At 35.3% G+C, this 26124-nt stretch overlaps 1 protein-coding gene across 1 annotated transcript; it reads left to right on the top strand.

Annotated features, from left to right (window-relative positions):
* The first annotated feature begins 3994 nt into the window (after positions 1-3994).
* LOC149559685 (uncharacterized) lies at positions 3995-25865 on the top strand. The gene is made up of 5 exons (XM_089824251.1): positions 3995-4282; positions 6101-6361; positions 6627-6800; positions 6895-7001; positions 24940-25865. The coding sequence occupies exons 1-5, from the start codon at positions 4163-4165 to the stop codon at positions 25676-25678; spliced, it is 1401 nt and encodes a 466-aa protein (XP_089680377.1). The 5' UTR covers positions 3995-4162; the 3' UTR covers positions 25679-25865.
* The last annotated feature ends 259 nt before the right edge of the window (positions 25866-26124 follow it).

The following is a 26124-nucleotide window of genomic DNA, read 5'->3' as shown; positions in this document are numbered from 1 at the left end:
AATAAAGAAATTCTGGCCTTCCAGACACCAAAATTTGAGGCACCATCCAATCTATCCTGATCTCTCAAACCAGCTGAAGCCATCTCAAGGGTTTAAAGCAATAATAAATCTAACGAGATCAAAATTTCTTTCCTAGGGCAAAACTCTTCTACCCTTAACAACGCTCTGATACCATGTGAAAAATTTAACTATTGTAGTCACTGATTATTAATCTCCTATCACAAACGATAATTAAACTGCTAAAAATAAATTCTCAGCTAATATCAAAAAATAACACAACTGCAACTTTAGTTATAGAATACGGAAAGAAATGCGCAACATAATGAACACAATATTTTCGGACAAATTGTCCCTGGAAAAACCCCTAAGGGAAAACCAGTTTTATAGATGAGAAATTATATTAAACTTCAGCAAATCAAGAGATACAAAAATTTCTTCCCTCTTACTGGCAGAACTTCAACAACCTCCTAATTTATCCCGCTGATATTCCCCACTACTATTCCACACTAACACTGCGCCCTTGCTAACACTGCAAGACTGTTTGCTAACATTGTAAACGTTCCTCCAAACTTCATGTTCTCCAAATGCCCCCCTGACCTCCTTTTATACTACTCTCATTGGTAAACCAACGGCCGAGATTGATTTACAATCGACGGTGGAGATATAAAACAACTTACCAACCCTAACAAAATTGGTTTCTAGTTGCTTCTAAAAGAAGTCAATTATTTAATAAATAATTGTCCTTGCTCTAACCAATTTGTTAGCAAAAACAATTAGATACTAAATAATAGCATATGGACAAATAGCTGTCCAAGCTAACAAAACTAACACTCATAGTGTCAAACCAACACTTGGGAATACAAACTAGCTCAAAAAAGCACTATATAATCATCATTAATTCTTACAATACTAGGTGAAGAATGAGGAGCATAGAGAGCAATAAAGGAACTCTTTGGAACCATAACCCTTTATCTTAATCCATTGAAGCATGGCTTTGACTTGGGTATTATGGGATGTGTAGTTTTCTACAATTTGCTTCTAGTTGCAAAGCTAAGAAACCATATCTTAAAAACTATAGAATAAAGGGTTGGAAGAAAGAACCTATGTGGCATGATAGAGATTCGTAGTGGTAGCCTCATATGACCACCAATGAAACATGACCAACTGGTGACCATAAATCCAAAGGTGCAATAACATGATCCAACCAAGAAATCCAAACAAATTGCTAAGTTGGACAACATCAAGGTTCCAAACTTGTTGAATAAGGGCATTGTTGGTTGATGACTCAACATTGAATCATTCATTTAGTGAATTGGGTCATAGGTGGTTGAACATGGCCTATTTCCAATTAATGTTGAACTTGATGGGGAAGTGGTCTAATAGAACTTGACCTCAAGGAGAAGTTGGATTGATAGATCTTGGGAAGAAGCAAAAGAGAAATAATATTGTGTCATGATCAAGCTATTTAAAGACTCTGTTAGAACCAACATGCAAAATGCTCCAAATATGTCAAACACCTTGAGGTTGACAATTCTTAGTATTGGGATAAGAGTACCTCAATTTAGTATGCATATAAAACCATGCCTCTCTTTCCCCAATTGTCCATTGGAAGGAAATTAATCCTTGTTTTCAAGAACTCTCGCCTCAAACATGTCCTTGCACAAAACCCAAATAGCAAGAATTGTATAATATTATATGATATTTCAAAATATATTTAAAATAAAAAATAATTTTCCAACGATCACCAAAATCGATTTATTTATTTATTTTTATTCATTTTCATATTTTATATTTTTTACTTTGAATATATACTACTTAATTTGTATTAATAAATGATATTCATTAAAAAAACATATTATGAATCATCCATCATATAATTAGTAAGTTAAATGAGTGAATTGTCACATTCATTATAGTTTATTTATTAAAAAAAAATCATGTACGTTGGCGCAACATGAAAGTTAGGAAATCAATGTTTTAATTGCAGTACCTTTCATGAATGAGCTTGAAAGCGATTGGAAAGAGGTAGTGCATTAAAGTTGGTCAATATTTGTCCGGCAATCTAATAATATACTAAAAGCATTCATCTCCATTAAATATGTCTATTGACCGTTCTTATAATGGATTCAATCTAGTTTGATTTTGATTTTAAGCTCTATTCTATAAAATTATATTTCATTAATGATTTTCCACCTATATAAGCACTTGCTTTTGCTAATAAAGATTGAGGTGGCCACCTCATTCTAGCCATTCCACCACGGTGCTTGTGAACAAATCCATTTGAATATATGTGATTGTATTGTATTTAATTATCAAAATTGTTTACAATTTATTAGCATTGCATTAAATATAAATTTCTCAGCTTCCAATCTACTCATCTTCTTAAATCAATCTAAAAGATAGAAGTATATTCAAGCATATCACTCAATATATTTTGGTACTAAATTTATTCTCATATTCTATAAGAGGAGGAAAATAAGAGATAATAATAATTAAATTTTAAAGAGGTGATTAAAATGGAAAGAAATAAAATATTAAGTTTTAAGAAAAATGTTTTGTGTAAAAGAAAAAAGAAGAAATTGTTTTATTATAGTTTGTAAAAATATGATTTTTTTTTGTGATATAGAGATGACAAATAGATGAAGAAATATTGAATCTTATAACCTAATACCTACTACAGCCCTCTCCCTTAAATTCAATATTTTGTATATCTATATGTTAAAAAATATATTAATTATTATAAACTTACTTTAAAATTAAATTATTTTATATAACTATTTTATTACTGAATAATAACAAATAATACGTCATACATATTTAAGTGCTGATGTATTTGATGTAAAACAAAATCTATGGAATATGGACTAGGTGAAAGGTGGACGTCCAGAATAAGAACCTAAAGAAAAAGTAAAATGGAGGAATATAGTGCCCCACTGAAGTATCTATTGCAACATAATACCCATGTCATTATGTTGATTGTATGGGTTACAGGTTTCAGTGATGGTATATTCTTGTCTTTTCACTTTATTAAAGAATTCGAATGATGTGGGATATGCTTATTAGCTGAGTATGCCCACACATGAAACATGAACAGTTCAATCTTAGTAAACTGTGGGCCTGGGGAACACTAGTGTTGGCTTCAGTGTAAATAAATAGTTTAGGCTGTAAACAAATGGAACAAAAGTGAATGCATTAATTTGAGCAATACCATAAATAATATTGCATGATCTCATGCTTTTCCAAAAAAAAAAAAAGATGAGTGATGAAAAAGTTTATGGAAGAAGCATTACTATTTTAAATTATTAGTTTAAAAGTTAATTATTATTCTAGATAGGTAAACGGCCAAAGCTTAGATTATTTATGATTACTAAGATTAATTATTATTATGTGTCAATCACATCACGAGTAGATTTGAACCCAAGACCTTCCTAATGAGATGTTCACAATTTACCGATGCGTAGGCTTTTGCCTCAAGTTAATTCAGAATTAATTAAATGAGTTAATGTGTAAAAATTCTTAATAGAAAAGGGACTATTCATTTTTTTTTTAAAACATGAACAAAATAAGAAAATAAAATAGATGAATTGTATAATTTGATTTAAATATTTAGAAAATAAACTTTGTACAATACTATTTAGACTTCTCAATTTTATGATCTTTATTAGTATCCATTTAATGCTATTTAATACTAATTATTATAGATTTGTCAACTAATTTGTTTCTCTTTAATAAGCAGTGTGTGTTCCAAAGATTAAAGTCTGTCAAATCATTTCCTATGTCTATCTCTTAATCAATAATTATTTTCTCCTGAAAAAAGTCGGGAGCAAATGCATATATGATAGAAGAATATGCATGGTTTTTTAATGGTCTACACCAAATAATTACCCATCAAACAAATACAACCAATGGATGGAAAATGAAAAGATGATTGATGTATATAAGGGACAATTTTTTTGGAGCCTATAAGAAGTCAAGGAAATGCGCAGATTGCATCAGCTTTTTTCACGTGCCATTGCCATATGTAAGCAGATTCTTCGCACTGATGTTTCTATGGACTTAAATCTCTCAAGTTTTTGCACCTACTGAAAAAGTTTCTGAGATGAAGCTTGGTCCGCATTAATTTTTATCGACAGTTCTTTGTGAGGAAAAAAGTATTTCTTCAATGATGTTTAGATCAATGATTAGTAGTACCCAAAAAGAACTTCGTCAATCAGAATGGGAAGAAGATGAGGATTGCCTTTCATATTGCAAGCGTGCTAAGATGGAGGATTGCCAACAAGAGGTGTGTATTATGGAAAAGATCTGAGATATTGATATTAAACATACATGTTTGTGTATCAAATGTTCATCATATGATGGATTCAATTAGGGTGATTGAAAATTCAGATGTTTAATATCAAAAACTTTTTTCTTGTTTACAGTTGTAATTGCTCTGATTTGTATAAGTTTGGTCATTGGGCTTCTTGTGAAGCTTTGATAGTGCAGTCTAAAAGATTTCGCATTTCCCTATCCATACCAGGGGAAAGGGCTACAGGAGAAATTTCATGAAATTTTTTGAGCAAAGAACATTTGAATCTTTTCGTGCAGCTTCACGGAAAGCTATTTTCCTAATAGGAGACCTGTTGCAGATTACATTACGTCTGCAATTTTACCCAGTTTAGGGAATGTTGGAATGTTTTCAATTTTTAAATATAATTATGGTGTTGGAAAATGTGCAGCCTGGATGCTGAGTGACGGTTGGCGTGTAAAAACTCATGGTCTGAGGACAAGGTAGGGTAATTATTTAGGTTACAGCACATTCAGCATGTTTCATGGGCATATGAGATCCTTTGTGAGTACAAAGGAACATTACACCCTATACTTATTGTTCAAATTCGTACCTCTTTGGATTAAAAGTTAATCTCTTTGAAAAGGCTAATGGCAGATCAAGCCGTATCAATCCATCTTAGGTACTGTACTTGACAGGATACAGTAAATATGCCGTACTAGGTTAATCATCCTAGTATGTAGTAGTTTACTAATAGCTAACGGGACAATGTCATCGTGTACAACATTGCAATCACTATAGGGTTTCAGAAGAGATTTAGCCTTGTAACAAGTTTCCACTAGATCTCCTGGATTTCCACAATCCATGCTAATGCTATTTCAATTTCTGAATTTTATTGAGTAGAGTTTTCTTATCTTCAACAGTTCAGATCATACTACGTGATCCATCATCAGGATGCTAGAGTTTTCACTAGGGTAAATTTAGTTTTTTATGTTCAGTGTATTTTATGTGTTTTAGCTTCTGCAAGTTTGTATCCCGTTTACTAGTTTGCTGAATTGATTTTTACCTTAGTGCTTATTGATTCATCCATGATATTTAGGCTACCTCCAACAGTTATTTCGCTTATAGTTGCCAATTTATTGCTAGAATGAATTTGTGACTGACCTTCGATCTGATGCCAGCTTACTAGATTAAATTTTGGCTGACTCTAGATCTGATGCCAGTCTTTGAACTTTGATCTACATTCCTAGCATGCCTAAAGTGTCCAAGACTGTAGACAGCATGTCCTCTCTCTAAGGATCACCAAAGTATACTCCATACTTCTAGCAGATTGCTCAACCCTACAGTCCCACTTTTGTCAAAACATTTGTTCTTTACAAGTAATTACTAATTTTTGGATACTATTTTCAACCCTTACTATTCCTGAACTTCAGACTTCGATTGGGCCTTCAGTGGACACATCATCATTTTCAAATATAACATAATAAGTGTGAACAGACGCCAATCTCAAAAATTAAGATGCAAGTGTCCATTGGCTTGTTCAAATTTCCATTACTTCTGGAAAGAACAGTTAAGTACTACTAAATTTACCATAGGATTGAACAAATTCATCAGAAGAGGTATGTATGCACCTATGGGATATTGTGTACAAAACATTGTAAATTTGTAGTTCAACTAGAACAAGTCCACACCAGTTAACAAGTACCCCCGATAATATTGCACATTAGACTATGAGGTTTTCATAGATTTGACATCCTGCTGTATAAGTTTTACTGATGTAACATATTTCACCTTAAAAAATTAGTTATTTTATGCATTTTTTTATTTTCGCAGCAATGGAGTCCTACAAGGAGTAATGAACAGAGTCTGTTCGTATTTCCGCTAGATCAGCCTAGCCCATTGGGTTTAACATTGAGAAAGTCAAATTCCTTGCTAAATCTGATTCAAACAAAGTTATCAGAAGCGGATACTGGAAGTTCAGAAAGTGTAAACAATAAAACAGGGGAAGGGAATGAGATGGCTGCACAGGCTATTTGTGACAAGACAAAGGCATCAAATTTCCCAGCCTTAGCTTTGAAAATTGGCACATGGGAGGTAATGACCTTGTTTATATCCAACAAAATAGTCATGCTGCTGCAATAAGTCCAAGTTAGATTCATTATAGTAGGGAATAACATATCTGAATTCACTAAATTTTAAAATAGTTGGTTTTGGCTCATTTATTTTCATGTACAAAACTTTCTGAAAGAAAATTTACTTTAAGTAACAAATTCTTTTGTGTCTCTTCTTTCTTAGGCTTAGGTTTTTGGTTTTTAAATGATAACTTACTTATTCATCATAAGGCATTCAAAATTGCCAGTGCATATCAAGATATGAAGGAGACTTGATCATGAAATGCCTTTATGCAAAGCATAAATTTGTTTGGGAGGTCTTAGAAGGTGGTCTTAAGAACAAGATAGAGATTCATTGGTCAGAAATTACAGCTATGAATGCAAGCTGTCCAGATAGTGGACCAAGCACCTTAGAAATTGAGGTAAGATGTGTTTCTTAAATGATACAACACATTACACAGTATAGAATGACGAAGGACTTAACCAGATATTTTCTCCAATCCTTGTCTTGTTCAGGTGTCCAGGCCTCCCTTATTCTTCAGAGAGACTAGTCCTCAACCAAGAAAGCATACGGCGTGGCAGGCTACTTCTGACTTCACTGCAGGACAGGCAACTATATCTAAGTAAGTAAATCAGATGCTTTTGTGAGCTGAATTTAAATATTAAAAAAATTTCCATTACAGATGCATTGTGGCGTAATCTTAAGCATTTACCATCGATGCATTTCCCAAACATGAAAGCAAATTATACTTGCATAAGGTTGAAGATTGTATTAACAAAAAACAACTGTGAACGTTTTGATTTCGATTTTTTATTGGACCTCATTTTGACAAGGATTTAGACCATTTCGTGAGAAATAAAGAAATAACCAGTAAATCATAGGCTTCAGATTTACTCTAAGGATTCAGATTGTTCAAAACAGTCTGTACCGAACTTGCTTCAAAAATGTAAGTGTAGTTATTTTCTCAATTCAAGCATGACATAATATGTGTATCAAAGTAGTAATATGAAAAATAGTATTAAACAAAGCCCTCAGTCCTTCACAGTAAGACAGAGCAGATTAAACAGGCTACTTAGTAAACAGGCTCTACCTTTTATACCTTTGCTCTTAGTGCTGCTTGCCTACCATGTTATAGGCAATGGGTCTTGATCTTAAACAGGCTATGGAACTGAAACTAATAAAAGAGGTGCTGGGCGAGGTGCCCCCCCTACCATTTTATAGGATCTATAGGCTACCGGATCATCGATTGGATTTGGAACTGGGCGAAGGGATCTTGCTGGCTTTCCCATTGCTCCTGTCTGTGCTGATTCAATGGCTGGTGGATCTGGCCCTAGCCTAAAGAAACAATAGGGCTATGGCAGCTCGGGCAATTTAATAAGAATGCTCATATACATAATATAGACCCTCGGATGACTAATGCCGGGGGTTAAGGAGCATGCTTTTGGAAACAACTAATCCCCCTACTATTTCTAATAAGGCACCCAACCGGACCTGATATAGAGATAGGGCACCCTGCTGCGGTATAACATCAATCCTATCTATCAACCCCCACTGACTTGAGGAAGGTGGTGGCACCCCTGTCCACGTGCACAGTACCGACAGTATGCACTCTAGAATTCTTAATAAAAGAATTGCATCTGAAAAATGAAAAGAAAATTGATGCATTTGATATGCACACGAAAGTCTTGTTAAATTTTCTCAAAATCTTAATAAGATGTAATAAAATTAAGACAAGCCAGAATCCTTTTAAGATCTTTTAAACAAGCGCTTCAATTTTCTTCCAATTTTTTTTTTAATGTTGAAGTACATTTTCGTCAATTTATTTTTGTTGCTCAGGTGTATAATATGTCATTTCAAAAAGTTTAAGGTACCAATTGATGCAGGAGCATACGGACTCATATAAAATCCTACACTGCCATAAACACCGGTGAAGTTCTGTTTCCAGTTAATGTTTCATTTTATGTGGACTTTCTCTTTGTAGTTTGTGTTATTTTCTCTTCCTTGACTGGGTTACAAGAAGATTCTAGGCTTTTTCATTGTTTCAGTCCTTCTGTAGAAGTGTTTGCAGCATTATAATGCTATTTCACAAACCAAACCAAGTTTCTGCAAGAATATTTTTCGGAATACAAGATGCTATGAAATGGCAATAGGAGCTGTTTTGTACCCTAGACCAAATATTTGTCTTGCAAAATGCTTCATCTTAGTCCATAACAATTGGAAGAGTGTGGATATTGTTGTTTCACCTTTTTCTACTGCTACGACAGGCTTTGACCGAGAGTAAAATGTCACTCAAATCAGAAAATGTATTTAGCTATTAAAGATTACCAGCTTTATTTTCTGATTTAGAAGGCCTTTTTCTTCTTTTCCTTTCCATCTTAGCCAAGCTTGTCACACCATCACTTTTTTCAAAGACAATCTATGTGTTCTTGTCAGAGATTCATCTCTTGGTTTATGGCAATTTTAACAAGGGTGGCAGAAATTATCTGTTTTTATCGATTTGGCCAAAACATTTACCTTTCTGGGTGCATCCCTTAATTCTCCCTATGCTCGCAGCATTTTTTTATGTTGTTTGATCTATTATTCCTTTAGATGCTTTACTGTTGATGTTCCTTGGCTGTGTTGGTGCTTTGGTAGTTCTTAGCCGTTGAAATCACTATGGCATCAATCCTTCAATGTCGGCTAAGTGTAGTAGCCCTAAGGACTTTGGCATCTGGTTCTTGCAAGGGATATTAATACTTTCTTAGTTTTGTGTTATGAAGAAGGATAGAGATTGACAAAAAGAGAGTTTAGACCATGTGCTCAAGACAGGAGGATATCAATTTCAAAGAAGAAACGGAATGTTGCATGTGACAGTTTTATGCTTTAGCAAACTGAACGGAAGATAATTTGCAGAACATGGAAAAACAGAGCATGTAAAGGAAGTTGAAAAAGAGTCACATGAAGAGAACTGAGCCCAGTAATGAAGTTTGAAGAGTATATTTTTTTTACCATCAACGTTTCAGATCATACTACATGATCCATCATCAGGATGCAAGAGAACATTAAGAACAAAAAATCCAGAAATTAAAAATCTCATTTTCATGGATTGTGGAAATCTAATAGATCTAACTAATATTCTTTAACCTGGACTAGGTTCTCTATAGAAGGATTTTGTATTCCTGAAGCACTCGTATCATCTGTGCATGTCTGAATCAACTATAGAAGAAAAACTAAAACCTATCATTAAATTTTGACTCAATTTGCATTGGTTACTTCTTGGATTTAAGTTTTTTTAATTTGACAGCAATGCTAGGCATATTTCTAACTAGTGTCTCTGACCTCATGAACAGCACAAATTTATATCAATTTGTTAACACTAAATATGTGTTTCTCCATCAGAACATGGAAAAACAGAGCATGTCAAGGAAGTTGAAAAAGAGCCACATGAAGAGAACTGAGCCCAGTAATGAAGTTTAAAGAGTATATTTTTTAATGAAAAATATTTTGATTAACTAATATTCTTTAACCTGGACTAGGTTTTCTGTAGAAGGATTTTGTATTCCTGAAGCACTTGTATCATTGTGCATGTCTGAATGAACTATAGAAGAAAAACTAAAACCTATCATTAAATTTTGACTCAATTTGCATTGGTTACTTCTTGGATTTAAGTTTTTTTAATTTGACAGCAATGCTAGGCATATTTCTAACTAGCGTCCCTGACCTCGTGAACAGCACAAATTTATATCAATTTGTTAACACTAAATATGTGTTTCTCCATCACACTTAAGAACTTGGAAAAAGCATCTCCAACTGATGTTGTGAAATTCATGTTATTTGATGTGAAGTTGTCCACTTTTTGCACCCTGTTTGTAATTGCAATATATACAAATGATGTAAAATTCAATTGAGATCCAATTATTTTCTTATTTTCTCAAATCCTTTAATGTGGTCATTTTTTGCATATAGTTAGTGTAATGGGCCAAAATTTACACCCCCATAGGAAGGCCATTTGCACACTTTGCCTCCCTTTAGCCTAAGGCACAATTCCACCACTTTCATCCCTTTATGTCACTTACTAACATATCTTTTGGCAAAAATTTCACATAAGGAAGCCCTAACATTTGTGCGGTGCTCTCACGTCCACAAATCTGCAGACGTGTAGAGAGTCATTTGAGCATTACAAACCTGCCAGTCTGCAATTATAATGCCCAAATGATGGCTTCCCCTGCATGGATTCCATCCGGGTTTGTTAAGAAACCCCCCTTTGTATGCCATTGAGGCTCTGTCAACACTCTTTTTTGAATTCTCAAGATCTCATACTCAGTTTTCTATATACAGCTGTCTACATCTATTTTGCATCCATATCTCCGCTTTATTGCATGGTTTTCACCATTTTTGCAGTCTCAAACTTGCTCATGTAGCTATATTACTCATATTGGAACACTTTTATCGTACTTGGGGAGTCTTCTTCTTCCCTATTCTCTTGTCTTTTGAGCATTCATCTATTCCAATTTCTATTATCATTATTGCTACTTCAAGTTTTCCAATTATCTATCATTGATTATCATATCACATCTATTGGCCTTCCGTAGAAGTGAAGACACCAAAGTGGGGGTTTGACATTGAGGCAAGCCTCTCAAATAGCCCAAGACTTTTCTTCCTTCCTTTGTGTGTAGGTTTGTAGCTTCGTGATGTTTTGTGAGGACTATATTATCAACCATTGAATCAGTATCTAGATCGCCATTTCTTCTTCTTCTTTTCATCGCATACTCCATTATTTCAATAAGTCCATTTTATCTTCTATAATCACATATCATTTACAAGAAGTTATAGTAGTTTCATTTCATTCTAATAATTTCATCATTAGCCCATTATAGTCCTTTTTGCATTTTGGACCTTGTCCCAACCACTGTCTATCAAAACTCGTGACTTTGTCACTCTGTATGTACAGGATGTTATCGCATTGTGCCACCATCCCTCAGATATGTTGTAGTCCTCTAAATGTGCACAATTGTTTGAAACAATGAGCTAATCGGTCTCAAAGTTCTATCTCTTTGGCTTAGTCTTTTGGCCTCTATGATTAGTATATCCGTATTTGTCTCATAGTGCCTTGAGTTCACATTTATACACTTCAAATACACCTAAAACCCCATTCACAGTCTTCTTAAACATTCTAATCATCAATTAATCGATCTTCACATTGTTTAATTGAATTAATCGCATACTTGGACAATAATACTACACACACATGCACTCCTATTTTCTTATTTGGAACACTAAACAAGTCTTACATCTCCAACACTATACAACACTCTTCTACTCCCCTGACACTCCTAGTCGGCTAAATGAGGTGGTTAGAATGGAACCGTGTATCCTTTAAGGCTCTTAATGATCTCTAGGTTGGTGCATTATTTCCTACTCCATAGTTAGTTATGATGAACAAATATCCAAAAGCAAAATATATTGATTCATCCTTTCCAATTGACCAATCTACATACTTTTTAGGAGTCCTTAGGATTTTGGACATCATGGAAGGATAAAAGAAACTCTAACATGTTCGTCTTTAGGACAAATCGAAGATGTTTTCAATGAATACATATCAGAGTGCAGATTTCAAGCTTTACTGATATTTGTAAGAAAACTAGAAGAATATAGTGCATGTGTGGTTGAATCTTGAAGCTGAAAACCATATTAGTGAACTTGAGTACGGAGAAAATTTACTGGCTTGGCAAGTACTAGTCAGTCAAAAGAGTAATTTGTTTAGGACTTGTTGTAAGTCTAATGGTAAAGTCTGCAATGTGATTGTGGATAGTGGTAGTACTGAAAACCTTGTTGCTGAGGAGATGGTTCAGAAACTTGGTTTGAGAAGAGTAAGACATCCTTGTCCTTATAGGATTGGTTGGTTGCAAAATGAACATGCTTTAAAGGTGAGGGAGCAATGTCTTATTGATTTTCAGATTGGGCATGTTGGTGTTTGAAAATGTTACCTGTTTCCAATTACCCTGATGAGAACAAAGCACATCTAGGGGCAGCTAACTCCCATTTTCAACATGCCCATTCAGACACCAAGCCAACTATAAGGCTAGACCCTTCTTCTTCTTCAGGCTCTGCAAAACCTAGGTGGGTAGACCTATAGATTCTTTATATGGTACCAGTTGTCAAAGCATACACTGAATCTATTATGAAGTAGATAAAACCCTTATTTCTCCTGATAACTCATGAAATAACATCAATCTACAGTAGCTAAATGTAGATCTAGGATATTCATAAGCTGAGTGAGGGCATTCTATTATAGCTCTTCAACATGAAAGGGAAAAGCGTTGATTATTGATGTTGATGTTCAACAAATCCTCAAACATGCAGCAAAACCTAATGATCCTATCTCTAATCAGTGCCTAATCCATTGGGCAATTCCATGAATTGAAAACATACATCTGTGACATCAGGACATATTTTGTATACCCAAACATCAGATCTATCTAACCACCTTGTGATTCAGACATCAGTGTTCATTCAAGTCTCATTCTCACAAATATATCCTTCTCAAATAACCAGTAACCTTGTTTAAACATATCAAGCATTTACTTGTGCCTTTGGTCCAACAGCAAAATACATCAAACATACGACCTGAAAGGGATGCAAATGGGTTTCAAATCTTTGTTCCAAAACCACATAAGACTTATAGATTGCTGAGACAGGAGACAAGAAATAGAATGAAGCTAGTGAAATTACTGCTCATATGTATTCATCTTCTTTGAAAATATACATTCAGATGCATGAAATCAAAACATGAAACAACCTAACATCTCAGAACTATCTGTATTATCTTTACACTTGCTGTTCACATGAGAGAAATATGCTGAAGTATGGTATCACAGTCAAGGAAAAACATCAAAACTGGAACAAAAATATGGTCTCACAGTAATGTGCAAATTTTCTCCCCAAAACTGGAACCTACTGGTTTCTCAGTAACAAAAATTGGAACCCTTCAAATGGAAGAAAGAAAGAATAATATAGGATAGATGAATTCCCGGATCTCACATGCGACTGCCATCTGTCGACTTAGAAATCCATCTCTTGGCAACTGAAAACTTCTTCCTTCCTTCTCCCATCTTGATCTGATTTTGGTTTCATCATTATTGTTATTGATCTGAGAAATATCTCCGTTGAAATGATGAAACCTTGCTGAGTCATCAAAATATCTGAAAAGCCGTTGAAATGCTTGGCAAAAATTGGGTTAAATTTAGTGAATGTAAGAAAAGTGAACTCCAACCGCATTCTTACCAAGTTTTACTGATCCTCTAACTGGGTTTTCAGTTTTTACACATTCCATTGAGAAAGCCCCAAAATTCACGTTTCTGGCTACAGCTCAAACCAGGAAGCACCTGTGCAAAAACTGACTTCAGAAATGGAAAATTTGGATTCTCACGATTCCGGCGGTATATGATAAGGCATACTTTGCCTTCCAGAAACGCCCAGAATCTCAATTTGAAAAACACTCCTCTGGCTGAAAATTCAGACTTGCAACCTGTTTGATTTTAAATTTCGAAAAATTTAAAATATGTTAAGGTTCAAACTTTATAAAATGCCCTTTTGATTTTAAAACAAATCATGCACATCTAGTCTGAAAATGAATAATAAAAAAGAAATTTTTATTATTTTCAAATTTCCCTTCACCCCACAGAACTTGGGGTCAAACTGTTTTGACTAGCATCACGGGATGCTTCCTGATTGGCTACTTGATCTGTATCATCCGCCATGTCACCAACTGGTCCGAGACCACTTGCCACATGTCATTTCTTGATTCTCCCTCGCTATGTCGCTATCTGACTCAACAACCTCCATGTCATTGGCGACATAGCGACAAAACGACATGTGTCATCCTCTGCCACCTCATCTACCTTAGAACTCGTGCCACATCATCATCTCCTAGACGACTTGCTGCCACGTCAGCCCCGCTATCTCGGTATAGTTAACTAGCGAGCATCTTCGCATGGCGAGGTAACGATGGCCGCAAGATCAAGAGGCGTGTCGCAATCTCGTGCAACCTCCATATTTTGGTGCCACATCAACGTGGATTTATCTTGGTTTAAAATTTTGCGTTTCCTCCTTCCTGCTGATGTCATCTGTGGGGACCACAACATGCACATTGGCTTTCAAAAGCCTTCCACTTCAATTCACAATACAATCTGAGTGCAATTGTATTTAAAGATGAAAATACTCCCCATACACACAATGTGGGATAAATGTTTTTAGAAACCCTTTTTGCTGTCTGCCATTTCTTGCTTGTCTGCTGCGTGAATGGATCAACTGGGGCTTCAAATTTGGTCTACTCCTTTCCCTTTTGTTTGGACTGGATGAAGGTAGCGAATTCTCTCTCTTTAAAAACGTGATCTCCTTTTATTTGTGCCACAGCTTCATCTCTTTAGACACTGCATGGGTGTTTTTATTTGATGCTTCTTTATCGCTTTAGCATTGAAAGCTCTGTGCCGTGGCCTGGTGAGAGCTCCATGTGATGACTGTTATGGTTATTGCCTCTGTTTGCGTTTTTTCCTCAGACCTGCGGTGGATCTCTTTTTAAATGCTTGTCGCCACTTCTCCTACGCTTTCCTCTGCACTTGGCCTTTTTCATCATCTGCACGTCAATGTTCCTCTAAGCGTGGATTGTAGGTGAAAATATGGGCGCAGTCTTTCCTAAATACCTCTATCTGGACAGCGGCTGCTATTCTGCTCTATTACTGACGTTGCCCTGATCTTGTGAATGCGTTTTATATTGGGCGGCTTTCTTTGAAACTTTTGGTTCTTAATAATATTTTTTTTTTTACTTGAGGCAGCTCCATTTTACCATGCAAGGCAGTCGTGGCTTGTATCTTCTTTCACGCATTTGCCCTTTATCTTTCTACATGGCTTTCTCCAGCCTTTCTCCCTGCATGTGATTTTTTAGCGCTAGAACTCCTCCTTCCTGATGGCATGAGGGTCCTTTGTTTGCTAGCAACTCAGATTTATGGGTGACTTTTATTGGCATTGACTGGCGGATCGAATGCGTGGATACCCCTTTATGAAGGCATTTTTGTTCCTTGCTTTACGTAGATAGATCACCAAACTTTTCAATTTTTAAGCGTACTTGAAAGGCCAATTGAAACTCACTGCCTTTGGTGACAAGGTTGGGAAAATCAAGCAAGTGAACTTCCAAAGGATCAAGCATTCCCTTATGCGTAACAACTATCTGTTTTGGTTGCTCCTCAACAGGTAATAACCTTACCAATGCAGCTACTTCTTCAGCTGTCTTCCATTTTGCTAGCAGACCAAGCCGCTTCATATGAGTTTGCCTATTTTTGGTAATTGGCTTACACTTTGATCAGCATTGTGGCTCCTTTTCATTACTAGGCTTCAACTACCACTTCTCCCTTTGATTCGTGTGAGCTCCTAGTCTTCTTGCTAGATTGAACAAATGACTTTCTCCATCAAGGTGTGAAACGTAACATGTGAAAATGGACAAAGCAATAGTGCCAAGGAGTATTATTTGGAACCATAATTTTGGCATTTGATTATATTTTTTAATCAATTTTTCAAGTTGCTATTTAACTTTTAGAATGCAGCCCACTTCTACCAAATATAAACTTGCAAGTACAGATTAGCCCATCTATCCAGGGTTCAAAACCTTTTGCCCCATCTTTATAATGATAAATTTTGTTGTTATCAAGATGGGATCTTGGGGGAGTTAAAGATGGTTGTTCATGCTTGAAATTATTTATGATAACTTTAACGTTTATTAGACCATTCAATGATCTATCAGCCTGACAGAACCAGTCGGATCCCAAAGTGGGTCTGGCCTAAAAAAATTTCGTTTTCGGACAACTGAATCTTATAACTGGCCTACTGACTACTTGATACTGATTTGAAACAAATTTGATCACTGAATCAGCATTTGAAACTTATTTTTCATTAATTTGCAACTTGTCAATTTTGCGCCAGGAGGTCCATTGACTGCCTTTAAAAAACTGACCTGGACAATTGACTAGGCATTGAAACCTAGCATATTGATTCTCTGTTCTACACACTTCTACCCCGTCGAATCTCGTCTCATGACGAATTTGGAGTCAAAAGATATTCGCCGTCAAAGTTGCCTTCTCAGAATTACTTGCAAGATAAACACGTCAAAAAGCAATAAACTGGGTTCAAAATTGGCTTGGAAAACTGAGCAAACGGACACTTGGAAAGATGAAAATTGGGACACTGATTCTATGTCATGAGGTGAATATGAAAATGTGATTTGGGTTCATGACGAATAACTGGGCGCAAATGGCGGACGTTCAAAGTGGACTATTGGATTTTTGCAAACTAGAAACATTGACAGAAAGCATTTTTTGCGAATGGAATTGACCTGGTAAAGTGTGAAGACGGATTCGTCGAGTTCTAAAAACTGGCACACTTGTAATATTTTCAGAGGATAACACAGTGGTATAATTCATTCGATCTTGCCAATCACGGATTTCAAGTTATAACGCCACGAACAGGGGTACTGACAAATCTGCAAATGCTGACACCAGTAAAAAGTTACAAATTGCGTTTGGAATCACGTTTGAAAACTGATCAAACGGATTCGTCATAAGCTAAAACTTGAAACATAATAATTTTTTGACGTCTACAATGCAACACAAAAGGAATTTTAGCATTCGGGTCAACTAGTCAAAATTTATTACGGGTCAAACAGGGCTTCCCAGAATTAGGTGCAAAGTGGAAAAGCACGAAAACAGTAACTGACCAACTTTGAGGGATTCAAAACCTAATCAAACGGACTCGAAACAACTCGGAATCTGAAACATAGGTTCTCAGGTATGGATACTAGACACTCCCAAAGTGGCAAGTCATGACACAATTCTGGGTGCGAGATATTCAGGTGCAAACATAGCCTCTTGTCACTATTTGACACTTAGGTGAAAATTGCAGATTTGGCAATTGCTTAAAACAGGACTTCGCCAAACAGCTCAGAATGATGATTTATCTTCATGGAACAGGTAGACAGGCTGAATGGAAGGTGTTAGAAACATTAAACACCATTTATGCATTAACTCAATGGCGAGGTACATAGGCTTCACAAAGCATTTATAGGCCTGAATTTTTCAATAGTGCTCAAAATTGACCATGCAATTTTGAGCGCCAACAGGGCAGTATAAGGATCAAGTATTACGTGATATTGTAAACATGAGTAGTTGTCACATATTGCTTGGTAGACCCTAGCAATATGATTGCAGGGCTATGCATGATTGTGTCAACAATGTGATTACTATTGAGAAGGGTGGTAGGAAGCATTCCCCAATTCCTCCATAGAATGAAGAACTCAGTAGGAGGAACTTGAGTATTGGTAGTCGAGTTGAGTTGAAGGATTCTGAAAGGGTTAAAGATCAGTGTGGACAGCAAACCTATGGAACACTGAGGATGAATGTGAAGAAGCAAAAGTGGGACAAGGGAAAGAGTGTGCCAATTGAAGACTTGGAGAATATGTATGTGAAGAACCAATTTTGGATTTATGTGGTGAATCCTAGAAGATGTTCTTCCAACTACTAAGAACATCTTTTCGCGCTTGGGGTGCCTGATGCAAGAGCATCCCAGGGGAGTTGGCAATCCTGCATGTTGGAGTGTTTTGGCCTTGGAGGTAGGGAACTCGGTCCAAGAAAGATGTGTGGATCAGTCATTACTGAGCAGTTTGGATGCAGTGTTAATCGAGTATTAACTTGTCGTGTTAACCAAGTTCAATGTTAACCGAGTTTGTAGTGTTAATCGGGTGTTCCTTCATGTGCCAAGCGAACCTAATAGTTGCTGATACTCAGAATTGGTTTTTTGATGCTCGATCGTATCTCAGTTCCAGCTTTGCCTAAGTTGTCTATGTTCAATTTCTAGTGTGAGTCAAATTTGGCAATTTATTTGGTTGTATTTAGTGTGTTGTAAGCCGACTTGTGGCTTAAATGTGCATTTAACACAAGGGTTTATTTAATTTGTAACATACTAGGCCAATTTGTGGCTTAGTTGGGTATAAGTAAGGGGTCTTGTGGAGTCTTTAGTCGTATCATCCAGCTTGAGGCTATGGCAGAAGAGAAAACTTTGAAGAGCTAGTAGTTAAGGCTTGGAAAATAAGGAGATTGCTTGGTGGGTTTGCTAACACAAGTTTAAATCTTCCTTGGAGGTTTCTACCAGAGTGTGGATTCGGACTAGCTAAGGTTTGGATTGGATCTTGAGTGATCTTGCAGAACTATTACTTGCTTTGTATTTGGTCGTAATCGGGAAGGCTTTACAACCCAACACATTGCATGTAATTAGTTATTTCATGAATAAAGTGTTGTGAATTGGTATCAAATCTTGTATCTTGTGTGTGTTTCCGTTGTGTGGTTATTTGTTGGGGGCTACGACATCTCCTTTGGGGATACTCCTACCTTGTATTGCGTTAGATGAGGTCCCATTTGTGACCTCACCGATTCATAGCTCTGAGGCAAAAGTGTTTACCCCTCCTTCAGAAAAATTGTTGTTGAATTTGACATGTTTTGCTTTCCTTCTATACCAATAAGGCATACTTAACAAAAGGCCACATAATTGACATTTATTTACTATCATTTGGCATACAAACATAGTGTAACAAACAAATTTTCTTAAATAAAAAGAATGGAACTAATATATGATTTCAAGTAGAAATAAAAGTAATTCTTCAACTAATTTCCAAAACATAACATCTTATAATCCATTTCATGAGATATTCACTGAAATAACGATTATCTCAAATATCATTCAACTGGAATAACTACTAACTGAAATAACCATTTCCTAACATTCTTTGTATACAAGTAAAGTAAATTACTATCATTTTTACTATGATACAAGAGGAAACAAATGCATAGAAGGGATATAGAAAGAACATACAAAAAGTAACTAGTGAGTCTTTAACTGGTTGTGCAAGCCTCAACTTTCAGGTAAGAGGAGAAGCATTGACTTAGGCTTAACTTCCCAACCATGGACCATATCCATCCCCACACAATCTTTTGAAAAGAAAGGCCCTCCCTACCCCGGGGCTAGGCTTGGGGTACTACTAGTCCAGCCATCCAAGCAAAATCGGTGTTTAGAATGACCGCAGAGTTATGAACGGACATGTCTGAATAATTGACGCTACCATCATCATGTGATCTTTAGAAGGCAAGCAAACCTTTAACGACTTTGGCCAAGGTTTTTGGATGGGTTTCTAATACCCGATCACCACCGCTCAACTTGACAATAGGAAAACAATATAAATGGACATGCATGAGCTGTTAAATGATTCTTTTAAAATAATATATTTATTGTATCACATCTGATTTTGTTTCATGTTCTTGCATATTTTTCTCTCACCTCTTCACCCTCTTCCTTGGCCATACAGCCTAGTGAGTCCTAGGTGTTCAAATCCTAGAGTAATCCAACTCTTGTTGCTAAACCTCAACTAGTGTAAAAGATATTATATATTTTCAGTATGTCATAACACAATCTTTATAACCCGAGAACTTCTCTTAATGGACTTACAAAGAATATAGTTTGATTATGAAATCCATCAGTAATAGAGACATCTAAACATACCAAATACATCTGATCTTGACTCAACATGGAAAGAATGGACTCATCAAATATCTATTCGATATTGCAATTAAATATTAATGTATGGAATTCATGGACACATTTCTTACTGCTGTGAATTCGAATGCAATTAATTAATTATATATATATATATATATAAATAATTATAATTGGAAAATCTGACCACATAACCTGGTCTGGAAGATGTGGGCTTGGCTTGACTCTATGCAGCCGACTCTTCTTGACGTGAGCAATCCAAAGTGCAGAGTTCAAGGTAACAATGAATTAGACTTGTCCTTAATCACTCGTAGCAAAATAGAAATAAGAAAAAATGTAGGAGAGTAGAGGTATAACATGCAAATATCTGTTTTTGGTTCTCCCGACTTGTATAAATATAGGAGGCATTTGAAATAAGAAAGGCTTTCCGAGAAGTAGTGACTCTATGATCGGTTATAAGAAAAGAAGAAGAATCATCTTCTTGAATCACCAATAAAAAATGCCAAGTGTACATTCTTGCATTCTTGCCTCTTATAAGGAAAAAAATAAATATGCAAGAGAACTTGAAGGTTAACATAATCAAAAGGATAATTTATAAAGTTAGTTAGTTATATATATATACTTGCACACACACACACACACATATATATTTTATTATGATGCCATCATATTTAATATTTATCCAAGGTTGTACCTACTAAGCTATGTATATCTAAATACATGTTTCACTTGGAAGATTAATTTTATCTCCTTATCTTCTCATGGTGTACACACATTTAAATATACATATTTTAATAGATATAATTTTGTATAAATTAATACTATGATGTCACCTTATTTTTATATCTATGTGCACGTACATAAATATGTATTATATTGAAGTGATGAGAATGTCAACTATAAGCCATTAAAGGTATGTACTTTAATTAAGTTAAAATGTTTAATGTTTTAATGTTTATCCAATAGCTCATGCGTGTCCAATGATTGTATAATGTTATACAAGTCACTACATCCTTACCAAGGTAGTTAGAGGTCATACCTGTCTATCAGATAAATGGACTAAGGTAGTACCCCATTCCGTAGATCCCATTAAGCAATGCTTCTCCCCTTCGTCTGCTCCTGCAATCACTCGTGCAATAGTTTCCACAATAATAACAAGTTCCATAGTAAATCCATAATAACAATTAACATAGATATTAAAAAGGAAATCAGTTAATAACCATAATTCTGAAACCAAGCAACTACTAACTAGTATCACCATCATATGACAAATAACAGATAACAACCATCATCATTAAATAGTTATACAAAATAATTGATGACAACCAATTCCATAGGATACAACGGTTATATTTAACTACCCTTTTCACATAAATAGGAAAGAAAAGTTCATTCAACTCAATGGCTATAATAATTTAAATTAGGTCAAAATTTGGAATGTAACACCTAGGTCCCTCAGGCAAATAAAAGGAAGTATGTCTCTACAACTTGGTTGAAATGTACCAATTCCCTTCCAACCTAGTGGGTTGGACTACAAACATGGTTTTGTCTTCAAGAATAACTGGTCAATAGTAGATTTAAAATATAGTATTCTTTTCTGAATCATTATGTTATGCATTCATTAGTCATAAATCAAACATATCCTAACAGGAAAAAGGAGTTCCACATTATCTGGTTTACTTTTAACCACTTAAAATAAATTATCATTTGCATGAATTTATGCTTCTTTAAATGTTCTATCATTCTCTTCTTGTACTGTGAACTCATTTATTTCTTGAACTTCTTGACACTTCTTATGTTATTGGTGATCCTGTATTAGCAAATGATGAATGAGAAAACCAAATATTCTTTTGTAGAGATCACGAGGACATAGGTGTTGGTTTAGTATTAAACTAATTTTCATTTGCTCGGATGAGTTGGACGCTAAGTTTTGGTTCTCATGGTGTGACATCTTGCATTTTTTCCTGCGAGTTGCTGTCAAAAACATTATTGCCTGTCAGTTTTTTCTATTTTTTCTTTGTTAACATATGAAAGTGATGTATTGTCTCTAAGATTACCTCATTGTCAATATCCTTGCTTTTCAGTTTCATCCATTCTTCACGAATTCAATGTATTCTAGAATGGGGTGTACCGTGTTAGTACTTCATTTAACTGCATCCATGATTTGTCCTTCAGTCATGTGAGTATATTGGAAGATTGGTTGTATTCCTCATTTCTACTCTCCCTAAAGGTTTACTTTTGTGAAAAAAATAAAATAACTTTGTTTACTCTAGTGGAATGTGGTAAAACATATTGGTGTATTACATTTGTTATGGCATATTACTGCCTGCTACTGCGGTTACATCTGTACTAACTGTTACTTGTTTAACCAATTAACTGCCTTCATTGCATTGTACAAATACTCCTCAACAATCAAATAAGATTATCTAGCTTTTCACCACCTTTATTTGGTATCAGAGCCACTCATGGATGGGAGAATAGTAATCAATTTGGAGACTTTTTTCATCAAAAGATGAGAAATAAGGCATGGCAATTAATCTGTTTGGAATGAAAATGCTTGTGCATTCTAATAACACATGTATACAGTGATAGAAACCATTGGTATATAGGTGTTAGAAGTGCAATTGATACATAACAGAAGTGTGATATGAGAGAGGTTGTATTCTGAGGTGTTTTCATGTTTGCAAGGGCATTGGAAAGCAGAATGATTTCTTGTGAAATTTGTGATAATTTGATCCAATGCTACACTTTTTTATCCACTTCTGCATGATTTTTATCTTGGAATAAAGGTAAAATTTTTGTTAATAACTGATGATAAAGTTTGTTTTGGGCACCTTTCTTTCTTTATATGTTTGATTATGCTTAGCTTTTATTTGGTGAAATGAGGAGGCAAAAGGCACTAAAGAGATCATAGAGAACAATTTTATCTAGAAAGATCAAATGGATTGGATGGTCAACGTGATTTCTTACTTGGAGGTTCACATTGTTGCTCAATTTCCTAATCAAGTCATTATGAGAAAGCAATGCAATAATTTGGCTTTACTCCTACCTTGGGATAAGATCGAGTCTCTTGGACTAGATGATGAAATAAAGAGTCCGACAATCATTCATTTCCAACATAGTGATAAATCAGAGGCAAGTTATTTTTCGAGAGTGAATGTAACTCAAACTAGTTTTATGAGTATTTAAGATGTAAAACGGGCAATATATTTTTCCTGAGTTGTACCAATCAAGTGCTTTATCATTTTATTACCAGTGTGTGGGAAAGTGTATTTCAAATCACTAAAACAATTGCGAGCTATCTTATAAATGAGATCGAGTGTGTTTCAAAGAAAAATCGTTTACTAGTTCCTTATATGTCTTTGGAGGCTTGTGGAATCAGAGGATGGAGGAATGTCCATCATCTCAAGTCAGCTTCTCACATTGAAATGTTTAGCATGAGAAGCATTTTTGACATGTTTGGTTTTTGTTTTCTATTTTGCCTCCTTTGTTGATGCTGACAAATCTGAAGAATGCATATATTGTGAAGGTTTTGTTTCAGAGGCAGGCTTGGGATTTGATGTTGAGCTCAATATGGATTGTTGCCAGAAAAGTTATGAACATATGATCAGGAATTATACCCTCTCGTAATCCTTTGACTATAATAGAGAGATGTCCTATCTATTAGGGATCAAGCCTCTGTGACTTGAGAGTTCAAGACTAAGAGCTTAAGAACACAGCTCAATGCTACATCTTTCCGAGGGTCAAGAGATAGCTTGATGGAGCCCTGTTTGGTTCACGATTTTCTTCTTCATGAGATCTTTTCAAAACTTGTGTATTTATATTATGAAATCAGCAAGTTTGATATGCAAGCCTTAAGGAGGTCGTCCCCAAGGCAAATTTGATATTATTAGGATCAATGCATTAAGAGGAGGGCGTTGAGAATGTTGGCGTAACACATTATTACTGCCTATTACTGTGGTTATACGTGTCCTAACTGTTAGCGGTTACCAATTAACTGCCTTTATTGAGTTGTATAGTCACTCTAAATACTTCTCAAGATTCGAATAAGATTATCTAGCTTTTCACTTCCTTTCAAGCATTTGTGTTTCCAATGACCATTAACTGGTAAGCTAATTTATCAAGGCCATCATTTCTATCATAGGGAAGAATATTAAAATTTATGTTGACTTTGATTTATGACGTGGTTGAAAAATGAAATTAGATTTAGTATCCCCTGTTAATACTTACTGTATGAGTATAACAAAATGATTTTCTAATATTTTTAATTCATGACTGAAGTCAAGCAGAAAATCAAGCAAACCACATATTAAAGCCCACCTCCAAGTATCCTTTAACATAACAAATTGTATCTTTTGTTTTTTGCCTTCTCAGAAGGACAAATCTTTAGGACTTGTTTAATGATTGCCCTTAAAATAAATGACTTCATGATTTTAGCCACTCAAAATTGCAGATTTTTTGTGAACCTGTTTTTCACAAGTGAACAAAGCTCAAACAGATTTGCATCTTATTCTAAAAGATTCTGTACTTGAAAAGCACTGCTTGTAATTAAACAAAAGATGCTGGTTTTGAATCAGAATCCACATGCAAAAAGACATTGTGAAAATCATGGAAAATTTGCAAACTGACTCAAACATTTCTTCTCTAACAAACTGCAGATGGAATTGACCAACTTATAGAATTCAGGGTTCACTGATGTTTTTAGCAGTACTTTGAAAATAAAATTTACTATTATACTACACTTACCAATAAATTGCTACTTATAGCATTCAGGGTTCAGTGATGTCCTTGGCAGTACTTTGAAATTTGAACTTAGCATTATACTACTTTTCACAATTTTATTTTGAAAAGAAGTCTTGTTTGTAAACCAAGTCTTTACCGTCACAATAAAAAATGCCTAGATTAACAACTTTGTATTATTTGCTCCTAATAAGTTTGATATTGTCCATCAATTATTTTTCCAGGCTAAATTGAATTCTGTCTCCATGCAGGGTACATTGCTTGCAGTTTGCTCAAGGAGTTTTTAATAGGCATTATCAAAAAATTATGCAGTGCGATCCAAGGCTAAACATGCTAAGCACTGAGAAGGAAATAAGAAAAGATCATTTCAACTCACATAGCATTGCAGTTCAAGATCAATATAGAGATGCCAATTATAGAATGGTACAAGGTTGCAAGTCCTATCTAATGCCTGAAGTTGGTTATGTTGGCAATGATTGCCTGCCTCACTTTCCATGTTTCTCAGATACAGAACTGATTACGGATCCGACGCCAGCCCCAAAAATTGAACAGAACAAGCTTGAATACAGGGTGCTGGATGATACCTCTCACCTTCAACCCTTCGGAATTATATCAGATCCATCACCAATAACTGTTCCAATTCTGGTTCCGAAACTTGAAGAAACTGAATCTGAAAGTGAAATTCAAATGATGAATTCTCTCCTTGAGAAAGATGAGTTCCATGCATCTCAATGCCCATTGAATTTTGAAGACTTAGTTACATATAGTCAATTGAGAAAATGTGTCCAAGAAAATGAATCTAACTACCTGACAGATGAAGATTATGATATAAGTGCTCTAATCTCTAGGTTTGGTGACCAAGTATGTTCCCTCGCCCTCTTTGATCAGGTTACTAATGATTCCACTGATTATGAAGACTCTGAGATTTGGTTTCACAGTTCAACCAATCCTGTAATGAAAGAAACACCATGGGCAGAAGTGGACTACTGACGCAGGTAACAATTTCACATAATCAGACTCAAGGCTCAAATGATAACCATGCCTCATTAGTCGTCTATGTTCAAACACCATCTTAAAGTGCAATCTGCTTCATTTAGTCTGCCAAGAATCGCTTGTAGCTGAAAACTTTATCACAAGAAAATTCAACCATTCATCAATGTCATTGCAGTTTTAAAAATGGATTACTCAAATGCTTGCTCTTTCTTTTATTTTCCAAAGAGGTTTGTCTACATTTTTTTAGATGTCAGAGCTATCTAATGTGCACATCAGTCATCACAGGTAATCGTGACAGCTGGATTTGGAACCATTTATGGTAAGAAAACCAACGAACCACTTGCCCTCCAGACACCCAATAGTATCCTTTCAAATTAAGATTGGGAATATAAATTATCAATACATGGGGATAACCAAAAAGCGCAAATGAGGATTTCAGCGAA

Source organism: Cupressus sempervirens, chromosome 4 (genome assembly GCF_028749045.1).
Source record: "Cupressus sempervirens isolate cs-2001-9-10 chromosome 4, ASM2874904v1, whole genome shotgun sequence".
Lineage (NCBI taxonomy): Eukaryota > Viridiplantae > Streptophyta > Pinopsida > Cupressales > Cupressaceae > Cupressus > Cupressus sempervirens.
This window is presented reverse-complemented; position numbering and strand designations above follow the sequence as displayed.

Excerpts from the sequence above, each read along its gene's own strand:
- LOC149559685 (XM_089824251.1), top strand. The coding sequence starts at position 4,163 with ATGATGTTTAGATCAATGATTAGTAGTACCCAAAAAGAACTTCGTCAA. Across the intron at positions 4,283-6,100 it reads TGGAGGATTGCCAACAAGAG|CAATGGAGTCCTACAAGGAG; the intron begins GTGTGTATTATG and ends TTATTTTCGCAG. Across the intron at positions 6,801-6,894 it reads CAAGCACCTTAGAAATTGAG|GTGTCCAGGCCTCCCTTATT; the intron begins GTAAGATGTGTT and ends TGTCTTGTTCAG.